Source organism: Heteronotia binoei, chromosome 1 (assembly GCF_032191835.1).
Source record: "Heteronotia binoei isolate CCM8104 ecotype False Entrance Well chromosome 1, APGP_CSIRO_Hbin_v1, whole genome shotgun sequence".
NCBI lineage: Eukaryota > Metazoa > Chordata > Lepidosauria > Squamata > Gekkonidae > Heteronotia > Heteronotia binoei.
The window spans coordinates 243586457-243602324 of record NC_083223.1 but is presented as its reverse complement, the minus strand read 5'-3'; the positions used below and the strand labels follow the sequence as shown (position 1 = coordinate 243602324).

Here is a 15868-nt window from a genome sequence, read left to right as displayed (position 1 = left end):
AAGACAACACCTCAGCCCGACCTGCACCAAGGAACCGACGACGGATCCGAAGAGGAACTCTCCGACTCCGACCACTCTTCGGGTTCGGACCTACAATCCCCAGACTCCGACATAGCCAAGCCAGCAGACCTATCACCGTCTGAGGGCCCGAGATCCTACCTCGACCTCGTAGCAAACATGGCAAGCTCGCTAAATCTGAAACTCAATACGGACGCTCCCAGAGTCTCGGACGTCGTATTTGATCTAGTGCATGCGGATCTTCCATCCAGCTCCTCTCTTCCCATGCTCCCCGTCCTCCTAGAAACACTCAAAGAAGCATGGGACAAACCGGCATCAGTACCGCCAACATCCAAGAGGGTTGAAGCTCTGTACAAGATACACGCACCTGATTCCAAGTTCCTGTTCACCCACCCGGCTCCGAACTCGATCATTGTGCATTCGTCTTCGAAGTCGAAGCAGACTAGACACCCGGTACCACCAGAACGGGAGGGCAAAAAACTTGACACCATTGGGAGAAAGATTTACGCCCTCACTACAGCCACAACCAAAATCCTCAACTACATGGCATGTTTTTCCGCATACACCCACAACCTGACCACTTCCCTCGCCGCATTGGTACCATCCCTGCCCGAGGCATCCCAAAAGTCAGCCACCACTACCTTGCAAGAGATGGCCAGAGTGAGCAAACAGCAAATCAACACTGCCCGTCACGCTGCACAGTGTTCCTCCAGAACCTTGGCCTCAGCCATAGCACTCCGCAGACACGCGTGGCTCAGGTCCTCCTCCCTCCAACCAGACATCAAATACAAGGTTGAAGATTTGCCCTTTGATGGCCTTGGCCTGTTTAGCTCATCTACAGATGACATCCTCACATCAGTAGACGATGGCAGGAAAAGGGCGAAACGACTGGGAGTCTCCCAACCTCTCACCCAATCCAATCGGCAAAGGAACTGGAGGTCCAGCCAATACAAAGGGACCAGATCCCCACGGCAACAGGAATCATGGAAGCGCAAACCACCGCAGTCCAAACCTTCCTTTCAAAACAGACGCCAAACAACCAAGAAACCTTCAACCACATCCAAACCGTCTCTCTGACCTCCCTCCCCCGAGCCGTCCAGTCTCCCTCCATCAGCCAAACCGATCAACACGACTACAACCATTCTACACTGCCTGGAGGACCATAACATCAGACGCCTGGGTCCTCGCCATCATTCAAAGAGGCTACCTAATAGAGTTTACCTCCACTCCAAGGCACCACCGATTCCTCACCACACCCCCGTCCGCACCCCTGCAGACAGAAATCGCGTCTCTGCTGGACAAAGGCGCGATAGAACCAGTCCCACCCCAATACCATCGCACCGGCTTCTACTCCCGGTACTTCCTGGTGCCAAAAAAGGACGGAGGACTCCGACCCATTCTCGACCTCCGCAAACTCAACCTACACATAACCTACAAGAAATTCCGTATGGTCACGCTTCAGGCAATCCTCCCGCTCATCCCAGAGCGAGCATGGATGGCGTCCATAGACCTCCAGGATGCCTACTTCCACATTACAATCAATCATCATCACAGAAGATTCCTCAGGTTCGCCATAGGGAAGCAGCACTTCCAGTTCTGCTCACTTCCCTTCGGCCTCTCCACAGCACCAAGGGTCTTCACCAAGTGCATGGCAGTAGTAGCAGCCACATTACGCCAGCAACAGATATCAATCTTCCCTTACATAGACGACTGGCTGATCGTCGCCCATTCCAGGGAGCAACTACAACTGGACGTCTCGACCACTCTCTCCACCCTGGCCACCTTAGGCCTCCTAGTCAACCTCTCAAAATCCAAACTAGTCCCTACCCAGAGGATTCAATTCATAGGAGCAGACATCTCCACGCTCTCGCAAACGGCTTTTCTACCTCAGGACAGGGCACTCGCCATACTGTCACTGGCCAACACTATCATCGCCCAGCGCTCCCAAACAGCGCTCACTTTCCAGAGAATGCTAGGCCTCATGGCAGCAACCACAGCAGTTCTGCGGTTTGCGAAGCTGCACATGCGTCCCCTCCAAATGTGGTTCGTAAGGACTTTTCGCCCCCACACACAACATCAATCCACACTACTCACCCTTCCACTACACATTGTGCCATCCCTCAAATGGTGGACCAAGGAACGTCACCTCTACAAGGGCATGCCATTCAAGCAGACACCGCCCTCGGTGATTGTAACCACAGATGCCTCCAAGTGGGGATGGGGAGCCCACTTGGAAGACCTCACGGTGCAGGGCCAGTGGACAGACTACGAACGCTCTCTCCACATAAATTGCCTGGAGCTCATCGCAGTGCACAAGGCTTTGCGGTCCTTCCTCCCATCGCTAAGGAACCAGCACGTCCAGATCACCTCCGACAACATCGCCACAGTCTTTTACATCAACAGGCAGGGCGGCACCGCCTCCGTCAGACTCTGCAAGAGAGCCCTGGCACTGTGGCATTGGAGCATAAGCCAGGGCATCTTCCTCACGGCCGTACACCTACCAGGGGTCGAGAACACCCAGGCAGACGCCCTGAGTCGCCACTCTACCAACAACCACGAGTGGTCCATCAACAGCCGATACATCCGACAGATCTTCAGCATCTTCGGACAACCGAAGATAGATGTATTTGCTTCACCGTCAAATGCCCAATGCACCCGCTTCTACACGAGAGGTCCTCCATCCCACCTCTCCAGGGGGGATGCCTTCCTACAAACTTGGAACGGAACACTCCACTACCTCTTCCCCCCCATTCCACTTATCACCAGAGTTCTACAGAAGATTCAGGTAGACCACACAAACTGCATCCTCATAACTCCATGGTGGCCCCGCCAACCCTGGTTTACGACCTTGCTGCTCCTGTCCAACAACACCTTCATCCAACTCCCTCAAACACGGGATCTCCTCTCTCAACAGGACGGCAGGGTCCTTCACCACAACCCGGCATCGCTCAAATTAACAGCCTGGAGAATCAGTTTCTAGACTTCCCCCCGGAGGTCCGTCAGGTCCTGGTGAACTCCAGAAAACCATCTACTAGGAAATCCTATCTACTGAAGTGGAAGCGCTTCTCACACTATGCCTCACAGCACAACTTCGACCCCAACGATGCCACTATACCTCAGGTACTAACTTACACCTTAACGCTCTCTAGAGCGGGTCTGTCGTATTCTTCCCTGAAGGTACACCTGGCAGCCATCTCTGCTTTCCACCCCCGCATCGATGGCACAACGGTATTCTCTCACCATGCGACCAGAGCTTTCCTCAAGGGCATCATTCGCCTACACCCACCAATCAAACAAGTTCTACCCACCTGGAGTCTGTCTCTAGTCCTGAGCCAACTCATGAAACCGCCCTTCGAGCCCATGGCTTCCATCCCACTACACCTGCTGTCATGGAAGACGGCATTACTTACGGCCCTCACCACAGGTAAGAGGGCCAGTGACATCTGCGCATTCAGAGCAGACCCACCGTATACGATATTTCATAACAGTACGGTGATCCTCCGACCTGACCCGACCTTTCTACCCAAGGTCGTCTCTCCTTTTCATCTAGGAAGACAGTCCACTATACCAGCCTTCTTCCAGCACCCCGCGGACGCGGGACAAAGGGCGCTCCACAACTTGGATGCACGGAGAGCCCTAGCCTTCTACATAGACAGAACCCGCCAAATCCGTAAAGACCCTAGACTTTTTGTCACCTACGCTACCCATGATAAGGGCAGCAGAATATCTACTCAGAGACTCTCCAAATGGATTGTTGCTGCCATCGAACTCTGCTACCAGCTGGCAAAACAACCCATCCCTCAACATATACGAGCCCACTCAACGAGAGCCGTGGCTACCTCGTCCGCCTTCATGAAAGGCATCCCTATAGAGGACATCTGCGCCGCAGCCGTCTGGTCCTCCACATCTACCTTCGCCTCGCACTACGCTCTCGACGTTCGTGCCCGGCGAGATGCCTCCTTCGGACAAGCGGTGCTACGGTCGATCTTCGACTAACCACTGTGAGTACCACTATCATTACGTTACGCTCTAACCTTACATATTCTTACAGATCCAGCACCCACCTCCGAAGAAATGGCTCGCTAATCACCCATATGTGTGAATGCACAGAGACCACGAAGAAGATGGACAGGTTTCTTACCTGTAACTGGTGATCTTCGAGTGGTCATCTGTGCAATCACACAGACCCACCCAGCCTTCCCCGCTGCTGGAAGCTAGTTAGCACAGTTATTTCCACCTATCTGGCGGCGGGAAGAAACTGAGTGGCTAAGCACCTCCCCCTTGTCCAGGCATGCGCAGTAGCTGCCTCCTCCCAGGACAAGTGGGAGGCGCGCCAGATCTACGATCAAGATTGCTTTGAACTCTCCGAGGTCGGGGCCAATCCTGCGGATTACCCATATGTGTGATTGCACAGATGACCACTCGAAGATCACCAGTTACAGGTAAGAAACCTGTCCTTTTCATACACTCAGGAGGAGGAAGGAACCAAAAATGCTGTCTACATCATATCTTGAATGCAAGCAGGCTATCTACCCTGCAGCTGCTCCCCCCCCACCTCAAGTGCTGGCGCTAGGGGTTTTGCCACTCAAGGCAGACCCCGCCCCCCGCAAACTTCTTTTATGGAGCTCAAAGCACGTGTGCAGCACAATGATGTCACCAGAAGTGATGTCATTGTGCAGGCTGGTGAGTGGGGGGCAAGAGAGCGATGGGTGGCACACAAGAGTGCTGCTGCACTGCTGCTTTCCCTCTGCACTAAGCTCCGGAAGCCTCTGAAGAGCTCACTGTTTTAGCGGTATCTGACTGCTTTCAGGTTGAAAGCAGCCGGGCAGCACCTTCCAAAGGCACCGCTCAGCCGCTTTCAACCCAAAAGTGGCCGTGCGCCACTAAAACTTATCTCGGAAGCCTCCAAAGAGCTTAGTGCACTGTGCAGCACTCCTTCAAGGCAGGCTTGGAGGAGCTCTCTGCGTGGGCAAGGAGGAGTAAGGGGGCACCTGGTGGCATTTCCAGGTGGGGTAGTGCCCCAGGCAGCTGAGTTTGTATCCACACAGCCATTGCCTCAAGCAGTGAAAACAAAATGGAAAAGGGAAAGAAAAATGATGGTGTAGTAGAGAAATTTTTTGTTATGTTTCACTCAAAAATCCCTATGTGTTTTGGCTGCCGCTTTGTCAGGGGATCTGTAAGGCTGCCGTCTCTCAGAATGTTCCAGCGGTACATAATAAGCTGTAGCAGATGGCCTCTGGCCAGACCCCCTTTCTTCTCCACTGTGACTGCACTGGTGTAGCTTCTTCCTTGCACTCATGAAGTGGAAATCTATCTCACGCAGTCTGGTCCACCCCTGGACTGACATTTCAGCCAACCCTTTGGTTCTTAATTATGTATTGCTTTTTCCCATACTTGTGGCTCCATCTACACATTATGATGCACTCATGTTTTCTGGCAGACAACTGGAAAACTTAATGTCACACGTGCAATGGGAGATTTGTGCCTCCCAGATGTACACCAGCTGTTTTTTCTTTGCGACCACAGTACACAGGAAGGAAGCAGCTTTAGTCTCCCTACCACCACACTGCATTCGCATTCACAAACTGCCCTGTGGAGCCCTTGTTGGTTCTGTGGTGAAACTAACATGTAGCCATGTAAGTAACCTGAGCTACACCTGGCAAATGAGGGCCTAGAGACTTTTCCATTTTTGTTCTTAAACCGAGACTGCCTCTGACATTAAAATAGCTGGTCTTTCTTCCTTCGGCCCTGTGGTGTTCTTCTTGGTTTGGTTTCTCTTTTCCTTGGCGTGTACCTAGTCACTGACCTTACTGGCAAAAGCCATTGAAACATTTGTTCTACTTTCTGTACAGAGTCTTTGGAACAGGTCAGATGTACGGTATTTAAAACTGGAAGCAAACTTTCTCTGGCTTTAAAAAAAATTCCTTTTTTTGTGTGTTGCAGAAAAAACAGCTGATGACGATGTGCAGAAGTCTGATATCTCTTCCAGCAGCCAAGGAGTGATCGAAAAGGAATCCCTGGGGCCTCTCCTTCTGGAGGTACGTGCAGAGGAGGCAGTTGCTCCATGTATTCTGGAAGGCTGCACTTTTTTATATTTGTAACATTACAACCCTTTAAACATCCAGAAGCATTTTTTTCCCTTTTACCATTAGTTTGGGAGCAAAAATAAGATTCCTAAAATAGGTCATTGTGGAGCCCCAGACTTTGGAAAATACACAAAATAGGTAAAGAAAGATGTATTAGGCAAATGAATTCAATATGCCTAATTGTGTGTTAAATCTAGAGACAACTTCTGCAAAATACTGCCTTTGAGTCCTGTTGCTGTGCGGTTCCTTTTGGTAAATCCCAACATTCAAAGTCAACTAAACTTCTGAATCCTAGTTACAGAAGGCAACATCAAAGGAAGGTTTCTGCCTCTATGCCCTGTTGTCGGTCCTCCAGAGAAACTGGTAGACCACTTTGTGAAATGTGATTTTGGCCTAGATGGACCTCTGGCTGGCTCTCAAAAGCTAGAATTGTTAACCAAATGGAAAAATCAGTCTTGAGGAAAAATTAGCCTGTCTTCTGCAAGGGGCACTCATCTAATCTTTTGAAGTTCTTTGATAGTGTCAACAAGCTTCTGACAAGTCTATAAAGAATTTCCAGATGTCTAAAAATATGTCCATATGTAGTTGTCATCTATATACCACACATTCAGACGTTCATAAGGTTGTAAGGTCATTGATCCACTGGATTGTGGGAGATGAACATTTATCTCTCCAAAGTCTTTTAAGAACATCAGGGGCGCAGAGGGTCGATCACTTAGCCTCTAGGAGACAGGGAAATAGTAAATAAGCATCCTCAAAGGCATCATATTCAGTAATCAGTTAAAGAACAGCAAATAGTATATAGAAATAGACAGATTTGACAGTGGCAGGATGCAGGATGCAGGCAATGCAGTTCTTCCAGGGATGCTGCGATTAATAAAAGTTGTAATGTCACAGGTAAACAGTGAAGCAGCTAGGTTTATAGAAAGGTAAAGGTAGTCCCCTCTGCAAGCACCAGTCGTTTCTGACTCTGGGGTGATGTCGCATCACAACATTTTAATGGCAGACTTTTTATGGGGTGGTTTGTCATTACCTTCCCCAGTCATCTACACTTTACCCCCAGCAAGCTGGGTACTCATTTTACTGACCTTGGAAGGATGGAAGGCTGAGTCAACCTTGAGCTGGCTACCTGAACCCAGCTTCCACCAGGATTGAACTCAAGTCGTGGGCAGAGCTTGGACTGAAAAAATGCCGCTTCACTCTGTGCCACATGGCTTTTTGTAGCTAAGTTTGTAGATAGCACCAAATCTAAACAGACTGCAAATAATAGAATGGCAAATGTTATGTATAAAATAATTGATTCCATCTTCACATTTATACTGGTGGGGTCTGAATTGGCTGAGATTACTATTGAAAGAAAATGTGGAGATTTGGTAGGCAGTTCATGGAAGACATCCACTCATAGGGTGGAGATAGTGAGAAAGCAGACTTTGTTAAGGATCATTAGGACTGAGACTTGAAAATAAAACATTCAGTATAGTCACACACATCTTTATATAAATCTATGATGTTGCTACTTCTGAAATATGGTCTTACTATTCTGGTTGTCCTGTCTCAAAAGGGAAATTATGGAGTTGGAAAAAAGTGTAGGAAATGGCATCCAAATGAATAGAGAGGCTGGAGCATCTTCCTTATGAGAAAAGGTTAATAGTATTTGTGGCTTTTAGCATAAGAAAAGATAATAAACAGGTGAATTGGTAGTGTGTTCCTTTCTACTGCTTCTGTGATGATCCACTGAATTATCTCTCATCTCGTTTGTCCTCTTTTTCCCAACATGGGCCCTAACTACATGTAGCAGGACTACTGGCAGGCTATAATATAGGTTAAGAATGTAAGAACATAAGAAGAACCCTGCTGGATCAGAACAGTGGTCCATCTAGTCCAGCTTCCTGTCTCACACATTGGCCAGCAAGTTCCTCTGGAGGCCCAACAACAAGGCATAGAGGCCAAGGCTTTCTTCTTATGTTGCTTCCTGACCAGGGGTCGTTTTGTAGAAAAATAGGTGCTTGAGCTCATCCAGGGATTGTTATGCAGCTGCATATACTATTCAATGGACAAGGAGGTAGAACTCTCAGAAGGAGGAGGAATTCTCAGAAAGGTTCAGGAGCTGTGCTCCTGTGAGCTCCCACTGAATTCGAGGCCTGTTCCTGGCACTGGGATTCAGAGGTTGACTGTGCCTGAACTTTGAGGTTCCTTTTAGTCACTATGGCTAGTAACCACTAATAGGTTTATTCTCCATGAATATATCCCATGTCCTTTTAAAGCTATCTATGCCTGTAGCCATCACTACATCCTCTGACAGTGAATTCTACATTTTAATCAATCTCTGTGAAAAGCAGTATTTCTTTTAGCCTGTCCTGAGTCTACTGCCCAATAAGCTTCAGATTAATGCAGTGGTGAGTGGTATGGAAATGAGTGCAATGGTGAATGATTAATGCAATGGTGAATGGTATGGAAAGGAAAGGGAAGATCCCCTGTGCAAACACCAGTCGTTTCCGACTCTGGGGTGACGTTGCTTTCACAACATTTTCATGGCAGACTTTTTTGCAGGGTGGTTTGCCATTGCCTTCCCCAGTCTTTTACACTTTCCCCCCAGCAAGCTGGGTACTCATTTTACCGACCTCGGAAGGATGGAAGGCTGAGTCAACCTGGGCCAGCTACCTGAATCCAGCTTCCACCAGAATCGAACTCAGGTCGTGAGCAGAGAGTTCAGACCACAGTACTGCAGTACTGCTGCTTTACCACTCTTTGCCACGAGGCCACTGGTATGGAAAGAGTGGACAGTAATTATTCTACCTGACAATACTCTGATTCAAAGGTCACCCAGTTACATACATGGGGTGTTTGATTCCAGGCAAACAAAAGAAAATACTTTTTTCACATAATAAATAATTAACTTTTGGGATTTGCTGCCAGAAGCACAGTGATGATGGCCTCTGGCATAGATGAGTTTAGAAAGAGGTTTGACAGATTCATAGAAGATAAGTCTGTCAGCAGCTGTTAGTAATGATAGCTCTAAATGGTGCCTCTGGAATCAGGCAGGAAAACTACTTATTGCTGTCCAAAAACAGTGGGAAAGAGCTGTTGCCTTCATTCCCTTCTCATGGGCATTCTGGAAGTGTTTGGCTGGTCACTGTTGGCAGCAGGATGGTGGACAAGATAGCCTGATCCAGCAGATCTGCTCTTAACGTTTTGTGTACAAGCCCTACATTTTCATAGCAGAGTATAATGCAATGGAACACTACTTTGTCTCTTGCTTTCCTAGTGTTCTTACATTCACAGGCTTAGCTAACACCCTGGTTCTGTATACCCGGTCAACAAGGTAGGCTGGAATCCACTTTGCGCCCATAAGCTTTCCTTGAAAATGTGTTTTTTCAACTGTTGAGTTGCATCTTGGTGGCTAGACTGAAGACAGAAGAAACAGCAAATGATCTCTTCAAACTGATCTTTACTACATAGTTTAAATTACGTACTGCCAAGCAGCAGGGCGGACAAATTTATTAATCGTTCATAATGGGGCACTGGACCACAGTTTTTCCTTACTGGAGAATGGTAGATATATTTCTGGACTGAAGCATGGGCAAATGGAAAGTGTTAGGATAGAACATGAAGTACATGACAAACTCATGGAGAAATATTTGTTGGCATACAGTGGAACCCTTGCAGGACTCAAGCATGAAAAAGGAACTTGGTAGCTAAAGTAGCTACACTGCTGGCTGGTATTAACTTGACAGGTATTAGAGGTGAGCTTTTAGAAGACTGCAGCATTTATCTTGATGTCTTTCATTTCTTCACCCTACCTTCTGAAGAGTCTTTTGTGCATATTTGGTTATAATGCAGATCTTTTCCTGGGAACAGTCTGACTGGGAAGATCAGTAACTTGCATTAAGAATTAGACTGGCTCTAAAGGTAATAATTTATGTACTGAACTCAAGTACATTGACCCAGATCATTGAAGATAGACATGGCTGGCTGGGGTGGCCATTTCCTATTGCACTGGAGGTCTTACAGGGCTGACCCACAACATTTTGGCACCTGGGGTAGGTAATCCAAATTGCATTCCCATCACCACCACATGTTATAGTGCATGGGACATAAGCAATAGGATATACAGTAGACCCTCTCCATTTGCAGCTTTATGGCTCACAGTTTCAATTATTCACTTCCCAGGACCCAGCCACATGATGCAGCTAGTCCTGAGCACATGACCCCTCTACACATTGGGAAAGCAGGAACAAGTCTGCTGACCCTACATCTGCATGCTCATCTGCTTCTCAGAACTATGTTTACGCAGGGAGGAAGTGTGTGTGCTGAGTGAATGGCACTGCACCCACCTTGCCTGCCTGGCAGCATCTATTTGCTGCATTATGACTTGGCCAGGCAGGTAAGGTGGTCACTGCAGTGCAACTCATTTAGCAGTACTGCAGCCAAGCTGGGTGCTGCTCATGACCTGCATTGGCCTCTCTCTGCACTGGGGATTGGAGCCTTTTTTAGGGCCACTTTGGTCTCCTGCTCCACTTCTGGAGGCGGCTGACCCTGTCTCCAGTATTCATGGGTTTTTTCCCCCATTGTCATTGATCCCAGGAGCAGAGCTTCTACAAACGGCATTAATATTCCTTTGCCTTCTTCTGCTCTTTCCTCTCCCTGCCCCTTCAGAGGTTGTGCGTGCATCCTCTTTAGTGCTCAAGTGTTCACCACTGGCAGTTTTAAAGACCTGCATTGTTTTCCTCCCAGTTTGAGGAGGTGTGGATGTTGGTAGGTATAGCAGACTCCCAGAAAGCAAAATGCTATCCCCATCCAGGGAGTCACATCATCATCATTGTCTTCTGGGAAAGCCCTGGGGCACATAGCTTTGTTGCCTGTGTGATCCATCAACCCTGCTTGCTTGCCAGCCTGCCTTTTCGAAACCAGTTTTCTTTCTTTTATTATTCTCCAATTTCAGATACTCTGGAGAGAGGCAGGGGCCCAGCTCCTAATTTCCAGAAATGGATTATTCAGTACCAGTTGCATGCTGGCTAGGCATCAGGCTGGCTGCGTTAAATGGAACTGTGATTGATTTACACCCGATACTGTTGGTTAGCTGCTGATTCACTGTGTTCCCTTTGCCCACTTCATTTCCTGCCTGACTTATTCATGCTGCTGTTTTCTTTTCTAAATACTTTAAAACACATGGCGCTGGCTTTTCATCGTGAGGGCTGAAACAGGCAGAAAGTTAAGAGGAAAGAGCTCTCTCTCTCTCTCTCTCTCACACACACACACACACACACACACAGGAACCTGCACAACTCTTTGCTGCAGGCCCCATCTTTCCACCAGGGGGTGTGGTACACAAGCTTCTAGTTGCTTAGCAACAGGCAGCAGCTTGTGACTAAGGGAAATGGCAGGTCATGGGCCAGTGGTGGTGGTAATGTGAGGTCTGGGGGGAGGGGAACATGTTGGGGTTTGGTTTAATTTGAAATTGCTTCCTGTTTCCAGCAGCTAGTGCAGAATGGGGAAAACATGATTTCCAGAAAAACAGTACTCAATGAAAAATAAAGAGTGTGAAGCCAAGTAAATCGTGTCTGCCTGCTTTGCAAGGCAATCAATTACACAAGAGAGAGGAACTAAGGCCAGCATGGGGAAGGTTGCCAGTCATGCACATGTGGCTGGCTGTGCCTGTGAATATATAATCTCAAATTATGAGGCGCAGAGGGATGGGACTTCATCAGTCCCTCTGCACTTAGGCAGGATTTAAGCATCCCTGGACCATAACTGAGGGAGGTCTCTTAAACCTGCTTTGATGACTATACAGTGATCAACTGTATCTTCTTGCCAGAGCTGGATTTTGTTTGCCATACTAATTCTCTGTTTCCGGTTGTTTCAGATCTTACAGCTGCATGTGGGAGATAATCGGGTTCGATTCCCCACTTCTCCCCCCCACACACACGCACGCAGCCAGCTGGGTGACCTTGGGTCAGTCACAGTTCTTTCAGAGCTGTTCTCTCAAGAGTGTCTGTTGTGGGGAGGGGAAGGGAAGGTCATTGTAAGCCATTTTGAGACCTCTTTGGGTAGTGAAAAACTAGGTATAAATCCAGTCTCCTCTTCTTCCTCCAGAGGTGTCCAGTGTTAATATTTATGCAAAATGCTTTTAGGCTTGTTTTTCTCCTCAGAGACCTTATCAAAATCAAATTACAGTAATTTATATCCTGTACTTCAGTCATAGTGTTTCATTTAAATGCTCAGCTGAAGCAGAACATTTTACCTTGGCTCCTAAACTCACACGGGGACATGGGTGAGGAATAGTGCCATATCTCTCTTTTTTTAATACGAGCTGGGAGACTAGAAAAGGGAATCAAAGTCTAGGTTTGAAATCCAAAGCACATAGTTCCAGATAAACCCAAACACCCTTGTGCCAACCTTGTGGAAATAGGTCAGCCCCCCCTGCTTTTTCTGGGTCATGGCTTCCAATCCAAGCAGTGATTCCCCCCCCCCCCTTTAAACTGGATTTTCTCAGTGTTGTAAGGGAAGATAGCAGGTAGAAAAGCTGTGCTTGGCACAGCCACCGTGAACTGTGGAGGGGACAACAGAAGTGCAATAGAAATTGGAGGATGAAGAGCCAGAGGCACTGCAAGCAAGTTAGGTAGGCTCGGCAAACTCAATTTGGGGCCTCAAATGAAGACCACTGCTGTATATTTTTAAGTTTAAACGCTTGGGGCTCTTTAGCTTGGAGAAACGTCAACTGAGGAGTGACATGATAGAGGTTTACAAGATTATGCATGGGATAAAGAAGGAATAGAAAGAAGTACTTTTCTCCCTTTCTCACAACACAAGAACTCGTGGACATTCAATGAAATTGCTGAGCAGTCGGGTTAGAATGGATAAAAGAAATACTTCACCCAAAGGGTGATTAACATGTGGAATTCACTGCCACAGGAGGTGGTGGCAGCTGCAAGCTTAGACAGCTTCAAGTGGGGATTGGATATATTTATATGGAGCAGAGTGGGGATTAGATAAACATATGGAGCAGAGGTTCATCAGTGGCTATTAGCCACAGCGTATTGTTGGAACTCTCTGTCTGGGGCAGAGGTGCTCTATATTCTTGGTGCTTGGGGAGGCACAATGGGAGGGCTTCTAGTGTCCTGGCCCCACTAGTGGACCTCCTGATGGCACCTGGGTTTTTTGGCCACTGTGTGACACAGAGTACTGGACTGGATGGGCCATTGGCCTGATCCAACATGGCTTCTCTTATGTTCTTATGTTTTTAAAATGGTTAAGACCACAATCTCTAAATTGTGTTTCTGTTGCGGAGTATAAAACTATCCTAGAAAGAAGGTCGCTGTTGGTCAGACAGTGTTCTGTTGAAGCCATTGTAAGCCATTATGCATGCATGTTTTTGTTGGATTGTGGCTGGATCGTTAAGATTGAATCATCCAGTGTCTTCTCCCCTCTACATGTTGAACTCTGTTGGTGACATCACAGCATGTTGTTCTACTCAGGAAATTTCAGCATGATGACTGTGTTGTGAGGGTTTGATGCTATTTTTTTGGCACCTACACTGAAGAAAATTCCATTGCTGCTACTGCTGCTGACTTCATCTGGGGAAGAACATGGGTTTACCCTTCAATAAACAAAAGTCCCTGAGATTGGCATTGCACCACACAGGGTTGGTTTTGATGGCATTTCTTGTTCTTCTGGGCCCCACAGGCACTGGATGGTTTCTTCTTTGTTGTGAATCGTGAAGGACGAATAGTGTTTGTGTCTGAGAATGTGACAAGCTACTTGGGCTACAATCAAGAAGAGCTCATGAACACAAGTGTCTATAGCATCTTGCATGTGGGAGATCATGCAGAATTTGTCAAGAATCTGCTGCCCAAGTCCCTAGGTAAGGAGCATGATTTTCCTTGCACCCTCTCCTGTGAAAAATGCTGCAGAATCAGTTAAGCAGCTTATCAGATGAAGATAAAATCCAACACAGGTTGTCATTGTATTTTAACAGAATCTCAGTTCAGTAAAGTTCAGTACTTGTACATGGTCAACAGCTGTTCTCAGTATACGTTTCCATACATGTGGTTTAGCTCATGTGTCTGTGATTACATGCATGTATGGATCTGCTAATTTTTATTGTTAATGGCTTGCTTTATTCTTTTTCTGTTTTAAATTTTGTAAACTGCCTTGGTCCTTATACAGGTAGAAATTCATTAAGTATAAAATGTCTGCTCATCACAGTGATCTAAATATTTGCCCTAATGAACACTGGAAGTCCTTGGACTTGCATGATCCCCCTCTTTCCCCATTTTCCTTTCAGCTGTGATGCAGCTATTGGAACACTTCCTGGATTGCAGCAAACAAAAATTATGGGTTTTTTTCTTGCTTACAAATCAGGATTCCAAATTAGGATTAAGCCATAGCTTGGAATCCTGGTTTGTAGAAAGAAACCTAACTATACTTTGTGGTTCAGTCTTTACCATAAATAGTAGCTTTCCAGTATGCAAGATAAACACAATGGCAAGAAAGGGGAGGGGACATAAATGCATAAGCCTGAAAATTTCCAAGGCTTGTTCTTACAACAAACTATAGTTTTGTCACTGTGTCTGAACATAGCTAATAAATAATAGTGCCTTGGAATAATTTGTCCTGGAGCAGGATCAGTGATTCAGTAGTATCTTAAAGGGCTGTCAGGACCTATTGCTAGACACAGGCATTGTTGAACCTAGCAGTCTTAGCATATGCATTAGTGGCAGATTGTTCTGATATGTTTAATTTCAAGAAGCAGAATATTGCAAAAAAATATGAACTTCCACCAGAAGGAACCTGAAAAGTATAAATAAAGTGGTTGGGCTTCACATTGGAAGAAAACACGAAACAGTGGGATTCCCCAAAGGAAGGTTCAAGTGGGTTACGTAATCTGATTTGTGAACAAAGGCTACACACCTAGGGACTTGGTTGAGTGGGGGATCATTTAGAAGAAATGATTCGGGAGAGCAAGACATAACAGATGTGTATAAAATTATGAGCTGTCTGGAAAGAAGGAAATTATTGTCTTGTAACACCAACTTGTGCGTCTGCATCACCCAATGTTTGCTACTGTTTCATCCTTTCCGGCTCTCTGGTTGATTTTGCGCTACTTGGAAGGTGCCAGAGTTGAGTAGGTGGAAGCTGCACTTGAGAGCATAAGCGAGTGGTTCAGGAGATTAGAAGGCGGCTCTGTTTTGCAAGCAGATCCAATTTAATCCTGTCGACAACTTGCTCACTGCCATTCAAAATGTGTGTCATTTAATCTGCATTTAAGCTCATTTTTTGAATAATATGCTTACTCAAGAGCATCATAATGTAATTCCCAGTAAGAACCTCAGTTGACTACTCAGCCAGAAAACCCCAACAGATGTAAAGGCTTTGCTTTCTCTACTGTGGAGGCAGAATAGGCTGAAAACATGAACTGCTTACTGAAGGCTAGACTGAAAACTAAGCACATAGTTGCTACAGGAGGCCTCTGGCTGGTCCATTACTGTAACGTTGCATGCTGAGCACATGGTTGGTTTCAATCAAGGAGGTTGTTGCTGCTCTTGGATCAATGTGTTGTTCAAGGTAGGTCAGCTCCAAAGCCCGTCAACCTTGCTGGTGTTTAATCGACTCAGCAATAAGGCTGTTCTTGTTTAACATAGCTCCGCTTATGAAATTATTAGCAAAAGTCCTTCTTGCTGATGAACTACTGATCTAGTGAACTCCTCAGAGTTATTAACAGCCATTTTGGCCGGTCCAAGGAGCCTGCTTGATATTACAAAGAT

General features: G+C 46.7%; 1 protein-coding gene across 4 annotated transcripts in view; it reads left to right on the top strand.

Moving 5' to 3' along the window:
- Positions 1–15868, top strand: part of NCOA1 (nuclear receptor coactivator 1) — a 270074-nt gene that overhangs the window by 184544 nt on the left and 69662 nt on the right. For all 4 annotated transcript variants that reach the window (XM_060250341.1, XM_060250351.1, XM_060250332.1 and 1 more), the window contains exons 4-5: positions 5962–6056; positions 13788–13965. In XM_060250341.1, coding sequence (XP_060106324.1) covers positions 5962–6056; positions 13788–13965 — 273 coding nt within the window. The remainder of the gene's footprint in view (positions 1–5961; positions 6057–13787; positions 13966–15868) is intronic.